Source organism: Calonectris borealis, chromosome 1 (genome assembly GCF_964195595.1).
Source record: "Calonectris borealis chromosome 1, bCalBor7.hap1.2, whole genome shotgun sequence".
NCBI classification, from domain to species: Eukaryota; Metazoa; Chordata; class Aves; order Procellariiformes; family Procellariidae; genus Calonectris; species Calonectris borealis.
The window spans coordinates 218746190-218771980 of record NC_134312.1 but is presented as its reverse complement, the minus strand read 5'-3'; the positions used below and the strand labels follow the sequence as shown (position 1 = coordinate 218771980).

The 25791-nt window shown below is 43.4% G+C and overlaps 1 protein-coding gene across 21 annotated transcripts in view; it reads left to right on the top strand.

Moving 5' to 3' along the window:
- Positions 1–25791, top strand: part of FAM168A (family with sequence similarity 168 member A) — a 208890-nt gene that overhangs the window by 85174 nt on the left and 97925 nt on the right. For 19 of the 21 annotated variants that reach the window (XM_075140396.1, XM_075140379.1, XM_075140397.1 and 16 more), the window contains one exon: positions 17429–17516. The exons of 1 other annotated variant lie outside the window; for it this stretch is intronic. In XM_075140396.1, the coding sequence (XP_074996497.1) occupies positions 17447–17516 (70 nt within the window). In that variant the 5' untranslated portion in view covers positions 17429–17446. Of the gene's footprint in view, positions 1–12366; positions 12377–17428; positions 17517–25791 lie in introns of those variants that run through there. One more of the 21 variants, XM_075140390.1, reaches the window with a different exon arrangement.

Genomic DNA, 25791 nt, shown 5'->3' with positions numbered 1-25791 from the left:
CCGGGATTTTTAAGATTGTCACAGTATTTTATAAATCAGCATCAGAAGAAGAATTCAGCACAGGATATTCACCGAATCCAGTTGGCCGTTAGACTGTCACGAAGCCCTCACCTGACATTTTAGTAATACAAACGACAGATTTGGACCTTAAGTGTGTTATTTTGGTTGTCCTCGAACTCTAGGGAGACTCTCCTCCTCCATGTAGCACCTATGGAGGAAAGTTCATCATGAGCTACGTGGATTGACTGTCATCTTTTGAAGCCCATCGTGGTGTTTGTGAAGGTTGCTGTCTCAACCATGGTCCACGCTGCAGGAAGTAAACTCCGTCGGGTTGAATGTTATTTTGCAATTTGAATGTTATTTTGCAATTTGAATGTTATTTTGCAATTTTGCAATTTTGCTTATGTTGAGGGCAGGGTGAATTTACTGGTGAGCAGTGGCTGACCTACAGACCTTGAAGCTACCAAGCGCTCTTCATGTCGCACAGAGTTGGGGCAGGATCGTGGCAGTTTTCTCTGGCTGCACGGCAGCTGTGGCTCAGAATCGGTGCATGGTTTGATTGTTTGTGTGCTCTCCCGTTAACGGCCAGTTACGGGGCAATTACTGCCTGTTGTGGACGTCAACGTCCATTTACTACGATCTAGACTGAAATCATTAACTCATTTCACACAGATTATTCAATAGCCATGAGATGGAGATGAGCAGGCTGGACACAACGTGATGCAGAAGGACGGCAAGCCGACTTTGTCAATGATGTCAACTCAGATTTGCAAGATGGTACAGGGGCTGATGAGTATTTTTGTTCGCCTCTCGATTTGCCGATAACTGGCAGCACAGACTTAGCAGTTCTCTCTCATGTTCAGTTTTCTCTTTCCCCCCTCCAACGTCTGCAGAAGATTTTCAAAATCAGATGGCGACAGTGAATTGCAAATCAGGAGGATTAGCATTTGTATCGAACACGCTCCAGCAGAAGGAGATTACAAGGCCGGGGTCGGCCCGTAGCAAGAGCTCAGGAGCGTAGCTGTGGAGCGGGTGCTGCTGGAAGGGATGAGAAGGAGCAGAGTTCAGCGATACTCTGCTCTGGTCCTTCTACGAGGCTGCCTTGACAGATGTTTTGTCTCTGCCAAGATTTTGTGTTCTTCTGTGGAGATGCTTGAAGGTTTCACCTCTCTCTGCAGAATATAATCCTTCAAAAAATACCGTTTCTGTTCTTCGGTATCATCCCTTTCTTTCTCTTTCAGCCAATAACAAGTATTTTGCATCAGATAAAAAACCAATAGAGGTGCAGGCACATGTTTCGTCTTTTTACGGATGCTTTCTGTTTTAGGCTGCTCTGAACAAAGAAGGGATGTGAGACCAGCGAGCATCAATGGCAGCTTCTCCAAGAGGTGAAAAAGGCCCTACTCATCCCCGCAGTGCACTGCTCTAAAATACCTGCGGTTTTGTATGCGCTCAGCGTGGTGTCATGTTAATTTGAAAACTAATAGCTAGCTGGGGAAAACCTGGGCTTCCTCTGCAAAGGGCTTAAACCCTGAAGGTACGCATTCGCTTAATTGCTTGCCTGTGGCAAACAGATTGCCTAAGGGTGAAATTAAAGTGCCACTCCTCGAAAGCTTTCTAATTACATTTCCGTAGCCTTCAGCCACATTAGGAGGAAAAGTCTGACGCTATTGTGCTGATACCTAAATCTAGGCACTGTTGCTTTATTATTTCCGTAGAAAACAGTGAAGTGCATCTTCCTCTCTGCGTGTCGTGAGTCTTCCTCTGTAATTGGACTAGGAGCGTTTTGCACATTAAGGGGTGCTGGTGGGGGAAGCACGGCCCCAGTAATGCAGGGACCCCTCCGCCGCAGGAAATTTGTATTGAGATACTTTATGGGGTGTCATTCACTCTGCTCTGACTTCTCAACACGTGCACCATTTTGTTTAAATGCATTCATATCTGTAAAGAAATTTGAATGTAAAATTTGTATTTAAACGCAATATTTAAATATATATTTTATGAATTGAAAAGGAATAACCAGATTATTTTATAGTTATTGAAAGAAGTCTATTTGGGGGGAAAAAAAAAGAAAGAAAGAAAGGGGGGGGCCTTGGGGAAGTGTCTTGCTGTGTAATGCTCGTTCTTTATGAAGTGTATATTCCCAGGCTCTCCAGATCGTAGAGGTCATGATTACTCTCACAATTTGCCCTCCTCTTCTTTCCATCAAGGACATTTTTTTTCCCCCGTGTTGCCTGGCAATTCATGTGAAGATCGCTTAGGTCCTGCCCTGTGCTCTCCCTCTGTTTTCTGTGCCGGTCACATTGTCGAGCATCTTAGGGCTGGTCTTGCAGAGGATGCACATCCAGTCTGGTTTCCGTCTTACTAACGGGGTGTGCTGCCCACCGGGCTGCGGGGGAATTTAATACGCTTACTATATATTTGATTCTTTCTAGACCCCAGTTCCTTGTTAGCTCTCCAGGCATCATTCTTCCTTGCTGTTGGAATCATCTCTTAAAACTGAAATAATTGTTGAACTGAAACCAGGGACTCGATTTCTGTTGTTTTTTTAAGAAAAAGAATTACGCCACCCAGTATTTCACAAAACACTGCCTGGGAATATTGAGCTTATTTTCCAAGCATGTAAAAACAAACCTATGAATTCATTAAAAACTAGAGTGAGTCTTACCAAAATTAGTCCCCTGCCAGGCTGTGTTTTTCATCACAGGTAATATCAATTTGGGCATTGTCAGAGCAGCGAAAAATTTGGAGAAAGGAAATCTCTTGAGTAGGTGGTGTGCACCTGTTTTATGATTGATAGAGTTAATTTAAGACGGGAATTGAATTGTTATGAAGAATGATGGCAAAAAGGTTATTATGTACAGAGATGATGCTTATCAGCATGAAAATAAATGTGTCACAAATTGGTTGCAAATCAAAGGCCTGATTTCTTTTCTTTTTCTTTTTCAAAATGCATAAATAAGGGGTGTGCATCTGTAAGTCATGTAATCACTGTCTAACGTATGCTAGGATCTTTGTAGAATATACAAAAGACTTTGCTCTGTAGAGTTTATAATGTAAAGCTATGAGGCTACAGACATCTCTATGTGCTTAAACCCGGGTGGGGAATGCGCCTGAGCCAACGTGAGCATGCCGACATGAAGTGTGTTGTAAAAGAGCTGCAGCACTGAACTCTAAGAATAATTAAATTATCGGTCATAGGTAATGACTATCTATTTGGACATGCACAAGCGCTTGATTTGGTGTTGGCTTTGGTAGAAGGCAGAAGCAAGTGTATGTTTTGGTGTCTTACTTCTGTTACGGTATTTATGGTGTGAAGACATAGGTAGATGTTAAAGTTTAATTTCAGTGTATTCTGGAGAAGGCCGTTACCCAAAGGTTATACGTTCTGTCTCCAATTAAACTTTTGCCTTTGTACCTATAATAATACTGAAATGATATTAAAAATGCAGAAAGCTTAGGCAAGCTGACAATTAAACAGATTTTGTAGACACAATCGAGCTGTGGTGGCAGCATGTGTGTAAGATTTGGGGTAACCTGTTGGCTGGAGATGATATTTAAAAACCAGAAATTCACTGAATCGCTTAAGTTGCACAATTGATTTCTTATGTCGGGGATTAATGTGAAATTAAGCCATTTAGTGGCAAATTGAAACTTTTAGACTTTTTTTTTGTCAGCGTGGGAGTCATAGCATCAAAGGGACACTGATGGATAGAAAATAAGATTTTTGTCACTGCTATGTTGAAAGGCATCGTAGCTCTCGGTGTGGAGGCTCCGGCGTCCTTCAAACCAAAGTAAATGTGAATGACAGATTAGTGAATTAAACTAATCATGTCATTGCTGGATGCCCTCTTGAGTTTTAATGTCGTGTGATACCCTTCGACAGGTGAACGTGTTAACTTTTTTGGTATTGCTTTTATCGAAAGTATCGGTAGTTGCGATTGGAAATCCTACTTCACTCTTAGACACCGAGAGCATCGTCTCGTATTGGATTCGCATGAGTATCGCATCGTTAATATTTTAAACCAAACACCAGGATTTTTTTTTTTTCCCTACGCACGGATGCCGAAGCCCTGGTTGTTCAAATGGTCCACGTATCCTTGACCTTACACGCAGGAGAAATCAATTTGAGGTGACTAGAAATGTTCACGTGTGAAGACCAATATTTGCTTAGCTGCTTCAGAGTAAGCTTTTCCTTTTAAACATTTCCGAGAGACCTCAAAGACTTTTTTTAGTTGTTTTTTAATGTCAGCATACACTGTTATTTTAAGGAAGAAGTGAATGACTGCTCTGCTTTTAGTTTCTGCCGTGCCATTCAATCCCCAAACTGGCCTGTATCCCCCGCGGATGGAAAACAAGAAAGCAAAGCTGGGTTGTCTGGCCAGCCTGAATCATCGGCTGGGGATTTAGCAATTCCTTTTTGCTGATATAAACTGCAAGCCGTAAGCTCCTTCAGACTTCACTGAATCTCTTCCCACTCTTTAGTTTAGGAAGGAAAGTCCGGAAACCTATGAAAAGTGTTAATTGTTGACTTGCTGTGGCCGTTCAGCCCTTTTCTTTGTGTGGGCTGCAAAAGCATTCCTGGTTTTGGCCTCCTGGGCTGGGTATATTCACTGGAAAGCTGAATGAGTGTTTAGGTGAAGAAAAGCACTGCAAAATCCTCTGTAATGGCAGGCTGAAAAATTCTTGGCTTTCACAGTGATTATGAAATGAATATGCTAATTGACTGCATATTGCATGCATTATACAGTCATATCATACGTTCACAGATCTTGGTCTCATGTCTCTTGTATAGCGGCTGCTACTAACCTTCGGTAATTCCTGTATTGAATGTTTAACTTGTGTTTGAGACCTAGTACAGCTTTATAAACATATGTAGCCTTCATTTAAAGATTTCAAGTGATTGATTATGGTCATCTGATGCAAACTTTCTTTCTCTTATGCTGGTTATACGTTGTTTTATGGCGTATTTTTGCAGCATCCACCCATAGAGGCTTAGGCTCGGAGTCTATAGAAGAAATACCGAGTAGTAAAGAATTCAGATATGATGTCAGCTGGATATGTACTAGAGCAGCAGGGCATATGTGCAGAAGGAGGTATGCATTCATGATAGGGAGGGAGGATGCTGAAGGTCGGCTCCTTCACCCACCCGCAGCCGCTCGGGTACGGTTTGGTCATGGAAGCGGTTGGGTTTGGGCAGGGGGATGTGTTGGGACACTGTGATCAGGCAGTGATCCCCACCAGCCCTGCTTAACCTTGAGGCAGTGCAAAGGTTTTGTGGGCAAGGGGAGGGGAGAAAGCTGTAGACCACCCGGTCTCCCACTCCACTTTGATGTTTGAGAGCTGAAGGTGATTAAGTAAGTCTTTAGGATTTAAATCAACTAATTAACTTCATATTTTCAGTTTGAATCGTCTTTTTTTTGATGGCTTGTAATAATAATTGCAACACCACTGCCTTTGGGTCTGCATCCCTCTTTTTTCTGTTTAGCCCAGAGTGTCCCATATTCCCTTAGGAAGTAAAACCCCTGCCTGAGCTCTGCCTATGATTGTTGTGAATATAATATTTTCTTAACTTGAGTTCTGTTTGTTCATCACTTGGCAGCTTCCACCTAAAAAAGCCAACAGGGTTCTTTTGCTTATTTTTCAAGTGGTACGACTTTTGCAACGTATATTAGCCAGATATTGGTGGTCTTCAGTAGCACACCGGGTCTGGCATAAATCTGGGGTCTGTTATTGTTCTCCTTCCATGTAGATTGATTTCCAAATGGAGGGAACGAATGCCAGCGTCTGCCTGTCCTATGGGTGGGAAAGACTTTCAGTCTCCTGGGCTCGTTAAAAGTACCTCTTGCCAACGTGAAATTACCAAAAGAGGACGATAAACAGACCTCTTGCCAAAGCTTCCTTTCCGCTAACAGATTTAGCCTCTGTTCTCCTTCGTCTTCCCTGGTACAGCTTTGTTTTAGAACAAAGATTGCAAAATATTTAAGGAAGAAAGGACTATTACGGAGGATTGATCCCCTCCATTTGCATGGTTAATCTTCACTTTTCCCAGTCTCTATATCCAATCTTTGTCCGTGCATCAGCGCGACCAAAGGAAAAGAGAGGGAGGGATTTGCTGTGCTGCCTGCCAGGGGAGTGGGGCTGGAGCTGCAGGATGGTGCTGTCATCCTCCTGCCACTGAACCCTGTGTTGGGTTTCCAGACTTGACTGGAGAAGAAAGCTGGTGACCAGAAAATGGGACCTGGGAGGAGATCATTAGAGGAACAACCATGGCTGGAAGTCATAAATCACTCAGTCAAAACCTGCAGCACGGTGGATTTGAACGCTGACCAAGTAAATCGAAGAGGATTCTGACCCATATATTATTAAAAGGACATCTCTGCCCTCATCTGATTTTAATTCCAGGGATATTGTATTTCTGGTGTGTCAACTTTGTATGGTGTAATCCACTAAGAAACAAATTTAGATCTTTATCCTATTGCAGTGCGTGGGAAGGAGCGATGTTTTCAATATTCAGGGTATGGTTGGAAAGTGATTCTCCCATACTGAGGGGAATAATTACAAAAATTGAAGGAAGGTAATTAGTGGTAGCGGTTGGAAATTTTGGAGCAAAACATAAATTAAAGCATGTCTTTGAGGATAACGTGACTTTTTCTGGTATTGAAATTTTTCTGTTAGAAATTGGTTAATACAGTTTAGTGTGACCCAGTGGAAAAGAAAATAAAATGTGATATTGTAGCCTGAAATGAAAACAAGAGTTCAGGCAGCCGGTGTGAATTGGCTATGTCGTCCGCAAGTGACTACGTCCTCAGCTCGCTGTAACAGTGTCGCCTTCAACTCTTTTTCCAGCCTGGTGTTTCTCTAGCTGACCACATCTCATTTTTAAGTTATGCTTTAATGATCCCTTTGAGGTGGGAGCCTCCATCTCCAAAACATGCTCAAGAACTTGAGTCTTCTCTGTTGAAAACAATATACCGATGGCAGCAAGTTTGACGCTCAGCAGCTGAATCTTGGTCCTGGCACTTTGGTCTTGCTTACCTTGAGCCCATCATCTCCCTGCGCTCCTGCAGGCTTCTCAGCATCTGCAAAACGAAGCTGCAGTGGTGATGGATTATTTAATATTTCTAAAGAGCTTGGAAGAGGGGAGGCTTATATTTATTAGTAACATAAATTGTCTTTTTATGAATATTATTTTTGTGTCTGGTTTTTATGTCTGGCTCCTAAAGTGTAGGTTCTCTTAGGAGAAGGAGCAATGGTTGACTGTGAGAAAGGTCTGAAGCAGCCCGAGAAGTCTCAGATAAGAAAGATAACTAAAAATATTATTTTGCTTTTTTTTATAGTGACTGGGTGATGTTATAGCATAGATGTTTTTAATCGGGGGGAAATTTTCTAACCAAAGCCTCAATAATTTTATGGTAGGTCAAATTCTGCACTAAGTTAATAAAAAATGCCAGTTAGACACTATTTGGTACTTGCTTAGCATCATAGCTGATGTGGTACGTAAATTTTCATGGTCCTGTGAAGCATCTTAACATCGTCTGTTTGACTGATATGCTACGGTGTAGATACCCATCAATGGAAAAGCGTGAATGCTACCCTATCCCCCACCACCCTGCCAAGGTTTCTGGTGTCCTACCAAGTGCCAAGAAAACTTCTGACTGGAGGCCATTAGGAAAGGCCAAAGTCTTTGAAAAGCGGTTATGTCTGACACCAGGAAAGTTACAGCCTGAGACTGTGGAGGGAGATAGAGGTCTGAGAAATGAGTTGCAGCACAAACTGTTTTGAGCCGGAGATGAAACGCTGGTTGGAAGGACGTCTGGAGCCATCCAGTCCAACCTTGTGCTCATAGTGGGGCCTTTCCCCAGCACCAGGTTGGGTCAACCATGGCCTTGCTTAGACCAGTCCTGAAAACCTCCAGCAAATCTGTGGTCAGCCTGGTACCCACCTAGTCAAAAGGCTTTTCCTAATGGCCAACCTGAATGTCCCTACGCCATCGTTTGTGGAAAGAAAGGAGCAGAGAGAAGAGTCTTCAAACTGCGTGTCCTGGGAAGTCTTTTCAGCAAAACACAATGAAGTAGGATTGTGAAGATAAAAGAATCGAGATAATCAGCTGGAGGAGGACGCGGCTCAGTTGGAGAGCAGAATGAGAGCACTAAATACAAGAGTACAGCAGGGTTCATTTCAAAAGGAAAAGTCAGCAAGGCTTCAAGTTAAGGAAATTAATAGGAATATATCAAGGAAGTCGTTTGAGAACTACTGAGAATGGTTTTGGACATGCAGGGACAGATATGTTAGATATTTTTTAAAAATACATTTATTTATTGGTTACCTGCTGGTAAAATCCATCAGTCTTGCAGATATAAAGCAAGAAATTTACAGCCCAGAATTCATCCACGTACAGACATTTTCTTCTCTGGAAACAAGCTAATATAACATCAGCTGTGCTAGCATCATTTTTTTTTCTCATTGCCGAAGTTTCTTGTAGGGGAACTGATTTCTTATTTACTGAGGCCCATGCGGGTATTTTTACGGCCTAATTAAAATATAGATATTTTGCCATGCCACGTTCAGGCTCACTGAGCAACTGCTTGTTCTCACCAAGTGCCATAGCTGGTGATCCCGTCTTCTCTGTCTCTTGCTTTGCTTTCTCAGGCTAGGACAAGGATTTCCTTTATTATTTTTTAAATATGCTATCTAGCATAATTGAATCATCAAATTTTTTGGATCCTCTGGCTTTTAAGTAGATCATAAACTTCAGCAAACGAAAGGTCAAGATTTTTCCTGCCTCAGCATTTATTTTTGGGCAGTCTGAGATCAGCAAATTCCAAAGTCAAGAGCTGCTTTGTGCTTATAAATTAGCCATTTAATTTTTCATACAATGAAGACACAAGGGCTTTTTCCCATTATAGATGTCAAACTTCTCTCAAATGAAAGGCATGTGGATTTATTTAGTTATTTAGCTGAGAGGAGGCAATAGGTGATGGGAATGTGGCTCCTTATAAGCTTGGCTAGGGTCCAGAGGAGGGCCACAAAGATGTTCAAAGAGCTGGAGCACCTTCCCTATGAGGACAGGCTGAGAGGGTTGGGGTTGTTCAGCCTGGAGAAGAGAAGGCTTCAGGGAGACCTTATAGCGGCCTTCCAGTACTTAAAGGCTGCCTACAGGAAAGGTGAGGTGGACTCTTTGTCAGGGAGTGTAGTGATAGGACATGGGGTAATGGGTTTAAACTGAAAGAGGGTAGTTTTAGATTAGATATCAGGAAGAAATTCTTTACTGGGTGAGGGTGATGAGGATGATGAGACACCGGTGGTGAGACACTGAAACAGGTTGCCCAGAGAAGCTGTAGATGCCCCGTCCCTGGAAGTGTTCAAGGTCAGGTTGGACGGGGCTCTGAGCAACCTGGTCTAGTGGAAGGTGTCCCTGCCCATGGCAGGGGGGTTGGACTAGATGATCTTTAAGGTCCCTTCCAACCCAAACCATTCTGTGATTCTATGGGTCCCAGCCAGCCCATGCCACCCTCGTGTGTCTCCCCAGTGAATAGATGGGTGCTACTGCCCTGGTTTGGAGGTGGGTCTGTATGAAAAATGCTATAGGACTGTAAAATATCCAGCTCGTTTTTCTTTTCCCTTTGCTGGCCTTTGGGATTGGATAGGTCCAGTGCTCTATGGAAATCCCTTGCTCCGCAGCATTTCCAGCTGTTTTAATTCTTTCCCTCCATCAGGGTCAGCTTCAGCTGAACAGGGTTTCATCTGATGAGAACCGTACTGCTGGTCCGTGGTGGTCATTAACATCTTACTGCTCCTGTCTCTGCTCTCCTGCGGATGTCGTTCTAGCTGGTAACATCTCTGGGGCAGGGACAAGGAGCTCATTGCTGAACCCCCGGGACTTCTCGGAGCAGCCAAATACAAACGCACTTGCCTTTGCGATTGCTGAAGTGACGTGACATGAAGTATCTATGAAGAAAATACACCGTCAACGTAATTAATGAATAATGCAATTCAGTCACGTTCAGAACCTCGTGAAAAGACCATACACAAATGACGTTGTGTTGATCACCAGCTGCATTAGCTGTACCGCTGACTTCAACGCCATCCGTGTTCATGCAGTGAACATCTCGATTGCATCGGGTAATGACTACGCTTCAAATATTTTCAGATCATGCTTTTAATGTATTCTCTCAAAGTTGCAATCTCTTGCATGGAGGGAATATGATTTAAACTAGCTCTTCTAATTCAAAACTTGACTGGAGAGTAAAACTGTGCAGCGTATCTTTCCTCTGAAGATGGTCCGTGTGTGGAGGACACTGATGCTGTCTGCAAGCCTTTACCCCCTTGAGGGATGCAGACGTGCCATCCCAAATCTGGTTCGCATCAGCAAAGGCATGCCTGCGTGCAGTAACGTCGCCTGCTAAAGCGTTCCTGAACGGCTGCTTCGCTGCACATCTTCATTTCCACTGGAAATGCTCCCAGAAAAAAAGGGTCCAGGACATGACTGAGAGCAAGCGAGCAAGCCTGAAATCAAACGTGCGTTTCAAATGTGGAAACACTTTTTTGGAATAGCAAATGTTTTCTCAGGATAGAAGAAAAGCTTCTTGCTTAGCTCTTACTGCTAGCTGCCACTTCACAGGTGCTTTATCAATAAAAATAGCGATATGAAAATCAATAGATGTATCAGTAGGATGGTTTGAGGACAAGGATGCCCCTTCTGCTCCGGCTGCAGGAGTTTATGAAGCAGGGTGCTGCAGGTTTTGGAGAGCTGGAGTTTGCAGTACAGATTTTACAGTTATCCAGGTAAAACAAGGCTGGAGCAGAGCTGAAATTTTCTTTGAAAGTGAAAAGTGGGGAGAACTGCAGAAAAAAAGCAATATTCAGGCTCCGGAATGATGCGCTGGATCGATTTGTATAAACATCAAGGTATAGCTGCAGCATAGTGCAGGAGATAAAAGTGAACATTATATTGTACAAACAAGACCTGCCATTAATAATTTACTGCTAATTGAAGCCTTAAACTTTTTGTGGAGTCTGGCCTTTCTTTGGTTTCTTTCTTTGAATTGATTTTTTTTAAAGTGCAATTAATTGTATTAATAAAAGATTAACTAAAATTGTGTCAACTTTGACCTGATTCTTTTATAAGGTCTTTTACAGGTTAAATGTTTTGCTTCACATGAGATACGTTCAATCAACTTTTAGTTACGGTATAACTAAAAAAGCAGTAAACTAAAAAGGAGGTGTTAAATGTGGAAAATCACATCGTGTTATGAAACTCCGAGCTTGTGCATACTGTCACAGCAGAATTTTTTGGGGGAAAGGTGGGACGTAGCCTTGTAGCTTGCCTAAATTAAACTTTAGCAGATGAATTGGAAGTTAATTTAATTATTGTTTGGTGGATCCCAAGCGAGGGTCAAGTTTCAAATGACTTAACTGAAAAATTGTCAGAAAATTATTGGAATTTGAATGGAGTGTAAGGTCAGGAGGTCTTTCCGTGTTCAAGGAGGCTTTGGCGGAATACTATTAGCATGCGATTTGTATAAAATGACTTTAAAGAGGCCATGTGCAGATCAAGGAAGAAATGTATCTCTTTGCTTTGCCTTTTTTCTTTGTTCATTCTCTCTCATGTTTGGTTCTGTGCTGCCTTATGTGAAATAAATAATTTTTGGTACAAATATGCAAACACTCAGAGGAGAAAACACCACTCTCGTTCCAAAGAAAAGCGTAAGGAACGGGTCTCTCAAAAGCACTTAGGTCCCAGTTTCACAAAAGGCGAAGGCAAATCACGACCTAAGCGGTATGGGAAGTTAAAGGCTGAGTCACCTTGACACAAGGACTGACATGAAACAAGATGGAGAAGTATCTGGCACCCAGAAAAGCTCACATTTGCATTATTTACTATTTCTTTACATTTTTATTTAAGTTTAGGTCTACTATTTAATTTTTTTGCGAACCCGAAAGATGCGCATATCAGTGTCACTCTTTTAAGAACTCTGTAAAATATATTTATTTCTCTGTTTATAAATATTTTATTCTTAGTCTGAAAAGAAAATGAAAAATAACTTCCTAAACTTCCTGAATCTTGCATGCCAGGTTTATTCTTTAGGATTTTTTTTAAATCTCCTTCAATGTCGTCTTTCTTTTCCTCTGCCTCTGTACGGTAGAAGTGGGAAGTACCTGTATTTCTGTATATCAGAGTGGGAGAGGTGTATAAGATGCCAGATCCACCAATGTGCACATAGAAATACTCGCGTTAAAACTTGTTTCTGTGTAAAAATTACTGATGCCCACCAGTATTTGCAGACTCAAGGCCTGAATGACTTTGGGAAGCAGTGAAGCTGGTCGCGGCGCTTTCAGGGGCACAAAGTAAACGATAGAGAAAAACAACAGGGTAAGATGTTGTTGTCTTGCGTCTGTAGTAGTTTGAAGGTGGTGGTGATACCTGGGCTGGTTTTCGAGCGCTTTGAGTGCTCCCGTAGGAAGAGGATGAAGTAGGCGATGTCCCAAGGTGTCACCAGGGATAGGGGACAGCGTCCTCTCCCTTGGCAGCAGCAGGAGAGCGCGATGCGGAGCGTGAAGCCCAGCCCTGGTCCGGCGAGGCGAGAGCACCCGAGCATAGCTCATAGCCACTTCACAGCACGGCAAGTTCAAGCTCAGCATTCACGGCACAAGCATTTCCCTTCTCGTGCTGCTTGGAAATTCCCCGTGCAAGCTCGGTTCGACTGGCGCGTTGGCCCGCTGATGGCGTGGTGGCCGCCCGTAGACTGACCTCTCTTGTGTTTCAGTTTACCCTTCACCTGAAGTAATTTCCTAGCGTGATGGAAGCATGCCATGCGCTTTCACAGGAAAGATAAAATAGACGAAAATGTAACCAGATTACAGCCAGAAGTATCCCGAGACTGCGTGCTAGCAGTTTATTCCCATGGTATTCCTGCTGGAGTTACTCCTTCAGCTCCTTGCTGGAGTCTCAGCAGCTCCTAAGCAATCGAGCATCACTGTCGTGGGGATTAGGAAGCGGTGGAAGCTCTGTGCAATAGAGCAATACTTGTGTTTGTCTGTTTATAATTCATTTCTATTAGGCTTTTTGTTGTGTATTCATGCCCACGAGCAAGTGCTGCAAGTTATTGTGGAGAAGGAGGTTTGATTTTGCTAATCCTGTTTTATTCTCATTTCAGTGTAGCTTTCCGAATGCCACAATGCGGTGCCTGTAATGAATTTAAAATGTATTTTTGAATGGTACTGTCTTGCAGAATGTATTGGAAGCTCATCTGAATGTGCTTTAATACTAGATGCTGAAAAGAAAGAAAATCATCCATCTGAAATGCCGTTCGCATGGACTCTTTCACGCTGGCTGGAAATAACACCCTGCATACCAAGCAGGGAGGAAGCACAAGCCTCTTCCTCACAATACACTCAAACCCCTAACATGATTACAATCTTTTTATCTCGGCTAAAAAGCATTTTCTTTCATCCTTCTCAAGAAGAGTGTTTCTTTTTACCATTTGGTCCACCACCTAATGCAAGCCAGACATATGCAGCAATTTTCACCAAATTATGATTTATTTGTCCTCTTTACACCCAGAAAAGTGCGGATGAAATGATGACTGCATTGAACAAGGCACTTTATAAACGCAGCCGTGACTCCAGCCTTGTCCAGGAGCTTACGGTGGGACAGACGAGGCAAATAAGGAGCAAGAGGGGGATATGGTCACAGCAGTAAGGTGCCCTGACTCAGGTACGAGCAGCTCTGGGAGGGGGATTCGGGTCTGCTGAGCCCCAGGAAATTTGGTGCCTTTTTATTTGATTTGGCTGCTGAGGGGGGCCCGGGCTGTCAGGTCCAGCTGTCTCGGTGTGGTCCTGGGTGGAGGAACACACATCCGACGGGAAGGCAGAGGGAAGAGGTTGGTTTTCAGGCAAGTCGTGTCCTTCAGCTGGCTCACAGGAACCGGTGCTGCTGCAGAGGAGGAAGCCTGCTTTTCCTTTTGTCATTCCTGGGGAAGAGGGACCCTCAAAAACTATTTCTTGGGCAGGAAGCTAGGTAGGAGGCTGGCTCTGCATGTATGAGAAGGAGAATGCAGGGCTGGAGTGAGATGGACCTGTGATTTCCTAGCTCTGGTGGAGAACATCCTCAACTTACAGATCCTCTGAAATGGCCAACACAAAGAGCCATGTGCCAGCGCTTGGCTGATGAATAGGATGTGGCTTTTTGCAGCCATTCGGCGTTGGTGCAGGGATCTCCCCCCACCGTTCAGCACCGTGGGCACATTTATTGAGAGCATAGTCCAATGTCAGGTACCCTGCTGTTAGTTGGGTGGCCAAACACCTAAAATGGAGCCTGGATATTGACTTTTCTCCTGGGAACACAAGGATGGCTGGATGGGATCAGATCAAAGGTCCTCGCAGCCTAAAAGCCTGTCTGGAAGGCAGTCTGGGGGAGAGGAGGAATTGCTCTGTCCCTTGGAAAGCTTTCCAAATCCCACCATCCCAGCAGCGAGGGACATGGTGAGGCAAGCAAAGCAACCAACCACCCAACATCGCTTGTGTTAAACCTAGAACACAATTGTTTCTTCTAACGCCTCCGCTTGCTTGGGTTATGAGAAAGAGTGTGTGATTGCTGCCTCCACCTTCTCCAGGTCATTTGTGATTTGTTTTTTTATAGATGTCTGTCACATTCCCTGTCCCATTGGGCATTTCTTGTCTGCTCTTGAAGAGTCCTATTAGTGATTTAACAGTTAATTATGGCCAGGAAATCTCTGCAACTCTATGACATCTCTCTTCTCCTTTTTCTCTCAGGTCTATTTGTGGCATCTGTTACTTAAAGTATCATGTACTAGTAGTAACCCTTAGGCTACATATACTACTGGTGTTTTAATTCAGAACAGTACGGCACTTCGGAGGTGACTCCACCGACTACGTTGTTGTTTCCGTGTGCAAAGTGGTTTTGGTGTGCGTGGACCAGATTTCTTTCAGAAGCTTCACTCCAGTTGCCCATCACATGTCCTCCAACCTCTCATGGGACATACAGGTCCATACCGGTGATGGACGTAGCAGTAAAGGACATACTGGTGATGTCCTTTAGACAACTTCAAACCATGCATCAGGTGGGGACCAGACAAAAAACCAGATGAAATCTAGTTCAAAGGAAACCCTCAAAGTTTTCTTTGAAGGAGAGACATAGGAGCCTCAGCCCAAAATGCTTTGATTGCCTGATCATGTCTGATTGCACCGAAGTGTTTGTTAATGTAGAAATGTCTTTGGATTTTTATAGTGCTTTTCCTTGTCAGAATATTCTGCGACCATTAAAAGTTCAAAACCCCTTCTTGCCTTATTCCCACTATTGATGTGGAATTTTAATTGCAGGGTGATGATGGAATCGAATTGCAAAAAAAAAAGTCGTTGATGGTGACATTTGGGTAAAAAGGAGGATGTTTTGGCTTCGTGGCTTGTGTTTAGAGCGGCAGTAGATGTTCCTCGTGATTGTGCCATGCTGGCACTTCTGGGCAGCACGTTCCCCCACCTTGTTACTGTCAAACCATCTCTTTTCAGATGCTTTCAACTTACTGAAAAAGTACTTGCTCAGGTGAAACCTGTCCTACATGCTTTGGACAAGGGAAGGTTTTTCATTTTGGTGTGTACGATGATTTATTCAGAGAAATAACGTGCAATAGAAATGTGGTGGTTGGGCTTAAATCAACGTGTTTTTTCACTAGAGAAAAGAAAATAATTTTTGTGAATATAGATGGGTTTTGAAGTTCGTCTTCCTATGAAGAAGTCATATTTTTTTAAAGCGGTGGTAGGCGGGTGTCATACAGCGTATGCAGACACGTAACGTGTTCGTTTGTCCACAGTTTGAGGTATACGTATGAGTGCGTCCTGTATCTGCCCCATCCTACGCTGAAATAGCCTCCTGTGTTGAATGGGATCCGTATGGCAGCCCAAAAGCCAGGCTTTTGGACACTCACAGAAGCTGGTGTTCACCGTCTCAGAGATAGGTGACCTTCGGTTTTCTCCTGTAAATGAGAACTCAAGCCAGAAGGCAAACACCCGCTTGCCAGGGGCAGGTTCGCCGAGACTCGGGCACTGCCTGGGGACACGAGGACCAAATGGCCATAAAACCCTTATGCTTGAACGTAAACCCCCAGCTGTAATGTCTCACGGACGGAAAGTTTTGCACTGATTTTCCCGTTGATCTTCTTAAGAGCTCCGTCGTGCGTTACTGAAGCCGCTGGCGTAAATACGAGTCTCTGTGTAGTTTTCTCTTCCAGCTCGCTTTATCACCGTGATTTTCTTTGCTTTGAGAATTGCTCCTTCTGTGCTAACTTGGGGGTGGAGGGAAGGCTAATTAATTAAGCAGTAATTGTTGTCAAGTCAATTGGTGCTAACATTTAACATTTGACTTGTTTGTTATCCCGAGGTAAAGCGGAAGGAGTTAATGATCTAACAAATTGTGCATCCATCATGAGAGACTTGTTTGGAAAGAACGGTTTTGTTTATGAACTGTAAAATAATACATTTTAAAAAACCCCACATTTTGAAGCAAGATCGCTGAGGTTCTTGTGTGAAATTGTCACTAGATAGCTGTGGAGACAAATGCGTCGCCTAATAAAGCTTAATGACTGATTTTCCCATTAATCAGAATTGAGAATGTGCTTCATTAAGATAATTAACTGAGCCAGTTGCTTAACTGACAGCTAGTAGACACAAATTCCCAAGTTACTTGCTTTCCTCTAAATAAAACTCACAAGAAGCTAACCTGGCACTGCTTCACCATCTTTATTGGAGAGGAAAACAGGAGGGCTGTTAAAATCTCATTGCCTGTGTTAGGTCCATGCCTGCATCTCCCCGTCTGGGACAGTGGTGGGATGCGGTGGGTGGCACTGGGTGCCCTGCACAGCCTTGCGCAGGACCCAAGCCTTGGGCTCGAGGTTATTGTAGTCAGCTCACGCTGAAAGCTCGCAAATATTTGCCGCTCTCCGTCTCGCCAGCAGCAAATGGTCTTTTATCTGCTAATTTCTGAAAGGTCAGATCTTTGTTGTGGTTGTTTTTGTCGCCCAAGAACTATTAGCTCCTCCAAGGGGGAGAATTCCTTGTCAGAATTTGTGGCTTCTCCTCTTTGTTCATCGCAAGCTGGAAGTGGGGTCACGAGTCCTGAGCCCCCCTGAAGGCAGGGATGTGTAAGATTAATCTGCTCCACGTTCATTTGTAGGCAGAATATGCAGCGCTGAAAGAAGTTAGGGGAATTAACCAAGAGATCCAAAACTTGAATTATTAAATATACTATCTGGTTGTAACGTCTAGTTGTAAATCCTTTCCTTCCCAGCTCTCTGTGTCTTGAATTATAACACGGTAATGCTGTCACGTAGCAGAAGACTCTTTGCACAGAAGACGACTCTGGAGCTAACGTAAGGCAGTCGGCTCAACTCTGCTTTTCTTTTGTTCTCAGAGTTCCCGGTCTTCCACCATGAACCCTGTTTACAGCCCCGTCCAACCTGGGGCTCCCTACGGAAACCCGAAGAACATGGCGTATACAGGTAGGACTGGTGTTGAGTGGTTCTTTTGTGAATGTCCCTATTCGGTGGTGAGAGCAGATGATCGTTAATAAGTGGTTAATCCCTTAACGAAGGGAGAAAGAGTTTCCATCAAGGAGCCAGATGGGAACGTGACTTCCAGGAAGAACTTCTGCGAAGCCAGTGCAGTAAGGTTAGTGAGAAGAAATGGATCTGAACTCATAAGAAGAGGGTGCCCTGGAAATCCTAAAGAAAAGGATCAGAAGGGTGTTTCTTTAGACAAACCAAACTCACAAGAAGTTGCTGAGGGAGTCAGCTGGGAGCTGGAGGGCTTGCCTGCGGAGCTGACCTGAGCGACTTGGGTGCGCGTGCTGGAATAATCCTGCTGTAGAAATGAGGATCCCACGGGCGAGAGCCCGTTATTTGGAGAACGTGCAGTTATTGTTATAGGTGGGGATTTAACTACATTATGGACTGATTTTGTTTTCAAGTTATGAGCTAACAAGCAAGGTTGATGTCGGTTTGAAGTCCGTCTTTAGAACTGAGTTGTCTAAAAATGTCATCTTTAATACTTGAAAAAGGCATTGAAATATGTTTACCATAATTATGTAACTAGTGGGGAACTAAAGTGTACTGATAGGGAAAGAATTTAGCTCAGAGGGAAATAGTGCTTTGGAAAAAGAAAATCTCGGCTTAGATGTATCTGTGGTTTTCCCCGTGGATTATGTTTACCAGCAGTTGCTGTTCTGATCTTCCGTAAGCACCTTACAAAATCACCCTTGGAAGACTCCTTCTTCTAACATTTTGTTGAATATAATTAGCTATTAAGTTTCATATTGCGTTAAGACTTCCTTCTTTATATTTGCATTGCCAGTTGTATGTGTTGACTTTTACCTAATGTGTGAAACTGCTTTGGGAATGTGCTTTTGTGGGGGAAAGTGGTCAACAGCAAATGGAAATGAACATCAAATGCTCTTAGCTACTTCATTTACAAAATATTCTCGTTGGCTTCGGTAGCTGTTTCAGCTGGTAGGGCTGGCTGCGTTGCTGCGAGGAGACCTGTCTGATAGTCTGCGGAGCGGAGAGTTCCTCAAAGGCGTTTTGCCCCATTTTTATTCACCCTTTCTTTTTCCCCATCAAATTTATGCGTGCTGCTTTCTTGGAGATACTGTAGCTCGGGGGAACTTTGGTCTCACAGTCAAAGCACTAGAGGCTTGGGGAAAAAAAAAAATCTCTGTGAATAATAGTCTCTTCAAAAATATCACCATTGTAAGAGGACTGCAGACTCCTGCAGTGCTTGGGTGACAGAATGAGCTCATAAGTGCGCAGTTATTTTCCTACACTAGAAATAACAGCAATTTTGTGCTTTCCAGCACAAGCATGGTTTGGACAAGAGTCTACTTCTCTCCCACTTTACCTTTTTTTTTTCTGGCATGTGCTTACAGCTCCGCCTTAATATCCATGCAATGTAGATTTTCTAGATCTGCTTTCATACAATCCTGAATGTTTTAGAAGCTGCTTTCTGGCACTCAGTAACACAATTTTATTGAAATATTGAGGTGCAGATTGGATAGTTTGTACCTTGGCCTTTCTGGAAGGTGAATTTTAGAGGGTGATTTCTGGTTTGTATGAATGAATTCTACGTGACTGCATTCAGAATAAGTCAAATGGCAGCATTAATAGGATGTTATCTTCTAAAATAACCTGCTGGTTAATCACCATGAAGATTCTATTGTGCACTTAAATATATAAAGCTATTGTCTGCCTTGGCCAGCTTGTGCCAGCTCTGGTAGAGATCATGGTGAGGTGGCCCCCATGAAACTGATTTCACCCCAAACCATCGGACTTCAGGCATTTTGTCTTCCAGAGTTTGTGGTAAATGAAGAGAAATCGGTGGCAGATGTGCAGGATGACCTTGGAGAAAAAAGTTGGAGGCAGATCAGACTGGAAAAAATATAACAAAGTCCTTAGTTATGTTAATGGGAAAACAAAGAAGGGAAAATTCAAGTGACTGCTTGACCGTAGGACACCGAAGCAGGAATTGAATCATATGAGTGCTTGGTTTTGCACAGGTGTAAGGTAAGGAGTCAGTGGGCTGAATTCTTACAATGAAGTCCCAAAATAGATAATAGGTTAAAAAGCGTTTAAACAAAGAGCTATTTTCTTTGATAGGCAAATAGTATTACAAAACATTTTAACTATGAATTTGTTGGAATATTTAATGAAAGACCTAAAGTTATGTTGCAAAAGAGGGGGAGAAAATTTAGAAATTTTATCCTTTGTATAGAAAAGACAGGCAACTCCTGAGGGTGGTCTCAACGGTTATTAAAAGAAGGCTGCCATGTCTCCTGCATTACAAGTGCCAGGCTCTGTCTATCTAATTCTTGCTTTCTATGCTTGGATTTCATTTACGTTATTTTAACTTGCATCATTTAGCTACGTATCAGTTTCTAATGTAGCCACAAGCTATTCTGGAGGATATTTCAACTCAGAGAGACAAACAAAATAGACTTTTCACAGGAGAAGCATAAAGTTAAGGAGTTTGTAGATACTTCCTTCTCAAATTGCTTTGAAAATAATCACTAAAACATATGACCTGGTAGATCTGGAGGGGATGTTGACTGCCATCGTGTGTGCAAACCCCTTCCATGGTCCTGGGAACTCATTACAGCTTTGGGGCTTAACGAGCGTCTCAGTCCTAGTCGGTGGCTGAATGGAAGAGTTTGCTCGGAGCCCCTCCTTTGAAATAGCATGTCAGCAAACCTTCCCACGATCACTTCATGAGACAGAGTGTACGACATCTGTCCCAAAATTTTGATTTGAGATCTAATTTGGGATACAATATAGAATTTATACAGTATATAATTTTTTTTTTAATCTCATCTTTTTGCAGTAGTGGAGGACACTGAAAAAAAATTAATGTCAAGCTTTATATTAGACAAGAAAGAGAAATAAATAAACCTGAAGTATAATAAAGTTGAGGTAAAGGTTGTTAGCCCAAGGCTATGTTCTTGGTTTGCTTTAGAGCCCAGGTTTTTTTACCCCAAATCTAGTACAGTACGTGTATTACTTAAATTTTTGTCTTTAAAGATCATGCATAAACCATTAATTTCTAACCTTGTGGAATAAAACTCAGATGGGATATATGCGGAAAGAAAACAAGGATGGTAATCAGGATACTGGCAGGTTGAATTCTATGCTCTTGTGGTTTTTTAGTGCTAAATGTCAATGCTTTATATAGAATAGATTGCTTTTGGTTGAAATAATCAGTTTTAATCTGATTTTCTTCTCATTCTCACTTCTTTGTTGTTTTCTGTACCTGGTGGGCTAGGGACAGAGTTCATTTCAAGATAAATAAAAATTTTTGTACCAAATTGGCTACTCGTGTGTTAGGGAGAACGGGAAATCCTTGGCACATACTCACGTCCTTGATGTACCGTACTTTTATTCAGATTCTTCGTTTTTCCATTTTGATCTTCCTTAAAGGCAGTGTGAAGGACAGTTATTTCCTAAATGATTTTTAAAGTGCGGACTGAATTAGATGAATTTTTATGGGAAATTATAATTAAGTTAAATGAGGAAGTTTTAAAATAGAGTTATTAGGTGAAACAAAGCCAGAAGTGTTAAATTCGTAAAAGAAATGTTTATCGAGACACTCCCCATATTTGAACTAATAGATTTATTAAGCAAAGGTGGTTTCTCGTGCAGTTAGTACGTCTCATTTTTCGGGTCCTTAAGACCCCCAGATCTGTTGGATTGCAACCTCCTTCCCATTTTCCTTCCTAAAGAGTGGAACAAGCCTTGTGCGTTTTCTGCTAGCAGTGCTTTCTCGCTCTGGAATGAGCTGGCTGTGGAGCTCAGCTAAGGTGACACGGAGAGAATATTCTCGCTGCAGACGGAGCTACGTCCATCCGACGCCGGGTTTGTGCTCCGGCAAGTCCTGGTTCCTCGTGCTCAGCTGGTGACTGCTTCCCCTTCGCTAATTCGAGGTATTTTAGAACATCGCCAGCAAACAGTGCTTGAGTGTTGTTTACTATTTAATTAAAACAGACTGTAATTAACTTGGATCTTCATGTAAGCTGTCGTTTTAATTGAGGTTAACTTTAAAATGTATTTAAAGACTCTTATTTGCTTTTTTATCATTTGTAGAATTCACTTTGCTTGCCCCAAATGTAAGCTGCTGAACCGCCTGGTTTTCCTTTGCCGCATTATCCTTCCTGTTTTCTTGCGTTCACTTTTGCTAAGGCACCGGTCCTGCAGCAAATAGATTAGCTCGTTGGTGTGGACTCAGGGATGAAGAATCAGTCTCTCCTGTAGCTTGTTTGACTTCAAGCATGAAACTATAAAAGTGTTTGTTATAGCTCCTGCTATTACCGTTCTCCCTACCAGAAGCTGATTAATATGCTGATAAGATGCTGTGATTCATGAACCTTCGGTAGGCTGACTCTGTATTCATTGTAGTTATTTCTAAATAATAAAATCCAAGGGCCCAAAGATGTGAAGCCGGTTAGTAAATCTCCAAGGGGTTTGTGTCACACCGCTCTAGTGCACGACACTTTCCAGGTCCTGCTGCCGCAGCAACCCGCTCAGGAGCTTCCGTGCTCAGAAGAGATGTTCTTCAGCTCAATTTTTGCTGATGGAAGCCCTTGGTTTGCTTTGGACAAACAGCTCCATTTAGGTTCTATGTGTTGTGAAGCAATATTTCTATTCCCAAACCTCCCGTAATTACTGAAGGTAAGGGAAAAATGCTTTTATTCAATGGATAATTTGAAATTTTAAAAGAAAGAGGACAAGTTCTGTTTTTCTAGTTTCTCACTCTTTCTCCATTCAGAAAAATCACTAAGCAATATGGATATATTCTCTTCTCTTGCTTCTTTGGCTTACTGATGATACTTTTCCAGATGGTTGTCCCCCTTTTCCCACATCCAATCCTCTGCTTGCTCTCTGACAAAAATTCACAGTTTTCTTTCAAACTCCTTGAACTAGTCCTAAATCCCTGCTGTGGAAGTGCCGGTACTTTTCTATCTGGTGCACGCACCGTTTGACCCTGCCTGGGGTCTTTCCTGGTCACCCAGATTCAGAATTATTTTGCCCAAATTTAGTGGGGCAGTGTGGACGTGAGTGATCCCCTGAGCTGCTTTAATGTTAAGGGGCAAGAAAAGAACATCTCCCATGTGGTCTGTTCTACTTTATGAGCCATTGGGTTGTCTCCTAGAAGTGCTCGTTTCTCTCTGATACGGCAAGATGTATTGATGGCTGACTCAGACGTAGACATCTGCGCAAAGTGGTCTGTGTTTGGTCTTGAGTCCCATCCCTGGGGTTTGTGTCTGAATTATTTACTGCAGGTCTTCTAAAATGGTAAAATCCATTTTAAAGAGATTCTGTCTTGACCAGGTTATGTGCCTGGGTGGGAAGGGAAAGGCAAACCTATCTTTGGAAGTGTGGGGCGAGGAAGGATGGTAACTTTCTTTCTAGGCTGATTACTCCCACATGTAAAACGTGGACACCTTGGGCCAGCTGGGCCGGTCATTTCTCAAACACAAGGTTTTCGGCTCTCATCTAATCCCTGCAGCCTGTGGCCATCACTACAGTCTGTCCTCAAGGCCATCAGATCAAAGTTGTTTGGACTCGTGAGGAGGCTTGGTCCGAAGCCACTTAAGTCACTGATCTTCCCACCTCTTTGGTCTTGCCCAGGCAAGAGTCAGGGATATGCAGCTTGGTGGCAGCCAAGGACAGCGTGGCAGAAAGCAACGGCAAGGAGTCCTTGAGAAGGAGGATCCCCCCTCATAAAAAGTGTAGAGAAGACAACCGAATCATGGAGGGTGGCATGGGCTGGCTGGGACCCATAGAATCACAGAATGGTTTGGGTTGGAAGGGACCTTAAAGAACATCTAGTTCCAACCCCCCTGCCATGGGCAGGGACATCTTCCACCAGACCAGGTTGCTCAAAGCCCCGTCCAACCTGGCCTTGAACTCTTCCAGCCAATTCCTTATCCAGCGAGTGGTTCATCCATCAAATCCATGTCTCTCCAATTTAGAGACAAGGATGTCGTGCAGGACAGTGTCAAATGCTTTGCACAAGTCCAGGAATCTTTGTTTCTTTCAGGAACCAGTAGATCACGGAGTATGAATGTGAGCTGCTGTCATCAAGAAGCTTTTGTTGGGTGGCAGTATTCAAATGGCCTAATCCTCTGGTTTAGATAAATAAAAACGTGCATTTCAGAGTTCCGATATCTAATGCACTTGTTCTGTTGGTAGTCAGTTAGCCACGAGCAGCCCCACTGCTACAGATCTATAAGGAGCTCAGTTCTTCAGGCCTGCTGCTCAGTGGGTGCTACTGCAGGGTCCTCACCTCCAACCTGCAACTCTCAACGGATTTCACCAAAAACATCTTAGGATCGGTGTCACCGTGTCTGAGACAATTTATCCTTAAGGAGGCAGTGCCTAATGTCCTTAAATCTGGCCAGGTACAGGCTGGGAACTCCCCGCTCTTCCATCTCCGTTGCACATAAGGCATGGGAATCCCAATGGCAGTATCTGAATGTGACGGATACCCTCATTCCTTCTCCCGAGGCTTTTCCTGGTTTGTCAGACTGTCTCCCAGCCTTCCCATGTCTTTGCAGGAGGAATTTCCTTGTCTCTTTTGCTAATGAACCTTATCTCTTTTCCTAATTCCTTTTTCTCCTTGGCTTATGATTTGTTTCCATCATGCATTCAGGTTTCTGCTGTGGATCTTCTGCTGCTTCTCCACTTGTTTTTTTGTCTCAGAGAGGGCTGGAAGGTAGCACCCTCCATCACCCCCTTCCCTGGCTTTTTGGGAAAGGTTATTATCAAGCCCCTCTGCTGCTCTTCTGGTCCTTCTCCTTGCATTGCTCGTTCCCTGGAGTCTTTCACTCCATCCCAGCTATTTTTCCTTCTCTCTCGCAGTCTGTCAGCCTGGCCCCGCTGGGAAACTCCTGCGCGGGTCCGGGAGAGCTGGACTCGTGTCACCAGGAGGAACCTGATGCCTTCGTGCGACTGGGTTCTGTTTAGCTGCCTTTCCAAAGTGGATTAACCTCGACTGCCCAGAGGCGCTTTTAGGGAGCCTCTGCAGCACGCGAATGGGAAATAAATATTCAGGGGGAGCTGCTCGGCAAGTTTTATCCTGCATGAGATTCACCGAAGTATTTTGGGGAAGCAGAGGAGCAGTCTAAAGCGAGGAAGATTTTGAATCGCATTTACAATTAATCTGTGATCTTGCTGCAAGATTCAGTATGTTCTTCCTTAAGTAACAAATGCGTCTTCTTCATTTTAAAGCATAAAATAGTCTTATTTCTGATAATTTGAGGAGAAGTCCTGGCTAAGAGCTTTATCATTTGTATGTAGAAAAGCGTGATGTCTCCCTGAGTCACTTGTCAACCCTTTTTATGCTGTCTGCAAGGTCTGGGTTCATTTGCTTTCCAATTTAATTGATTTTCCTGCTTCTTCAAGTGGCAATCTCTCTGTGGGATTTTTGAAAGCATTGAGAAAAATATATGAAAGTAATGCAAATTTGATTTACGGTATAATGCATGCGTGCGGTTATAGTTTCAGGATTTTCTGATAGAGAATGGGTGTGGCTGGTAGGCAAACAAATATGCCAGTCAACCTACTAATTACTGTTTTTTTATGTTGATGGAAAGGCATCAGTTCGGTATTTTTCTTGCGCGTCTGAAATTTTGGAGATCTTTCGGAGGGATTCCCGAAAGGATTAAGGATTTGTGCGAGCTGATGCTCTTACGTTTGTGACCCACGCTGGCAGGCTGCACAAGTCTGAAGCAAATATCGTACCGACATCGTGGTCTAATTCTGTCTAAATCTTTGTAGAAAGGTGGAGAACGCAAATGCAGCCAACTTCACTAGGTTGGTCGGCACTGGTTGCTGAGGATGGGTTTCCTCGAGGACCTTCCACCCCTCTGTTATTGCACCTGAGTGAGCCCAGCTCCGTCCTTTTCGGATGTGAAAACTCCAGCGCTTCCTCTGGCACGTCAAGCTCTCCCACCCGTGATTTGGGTTCCCCGCGTGGGACCTCCGCACGCTCCGGCGGGGTGGGATGCATCCCTGAGCCGGGCTGTTTGCTGCACTCCCAAACTGCAAACGCCCGAGTTTTGTCATTTTTTTCCCCCAAGGTGAAACCACAACATTTGTTCGGACATAACGATTAACAGAGGGAATCGGCATCGTCCGCCCTCCGGTCATTGGTTTTGTTGGCAGGACAGGAGGCGTGGGATCCTCACCTGTGTTTTTGTCCTCATCTGTATCATTTGTATTCGTTGTTGAA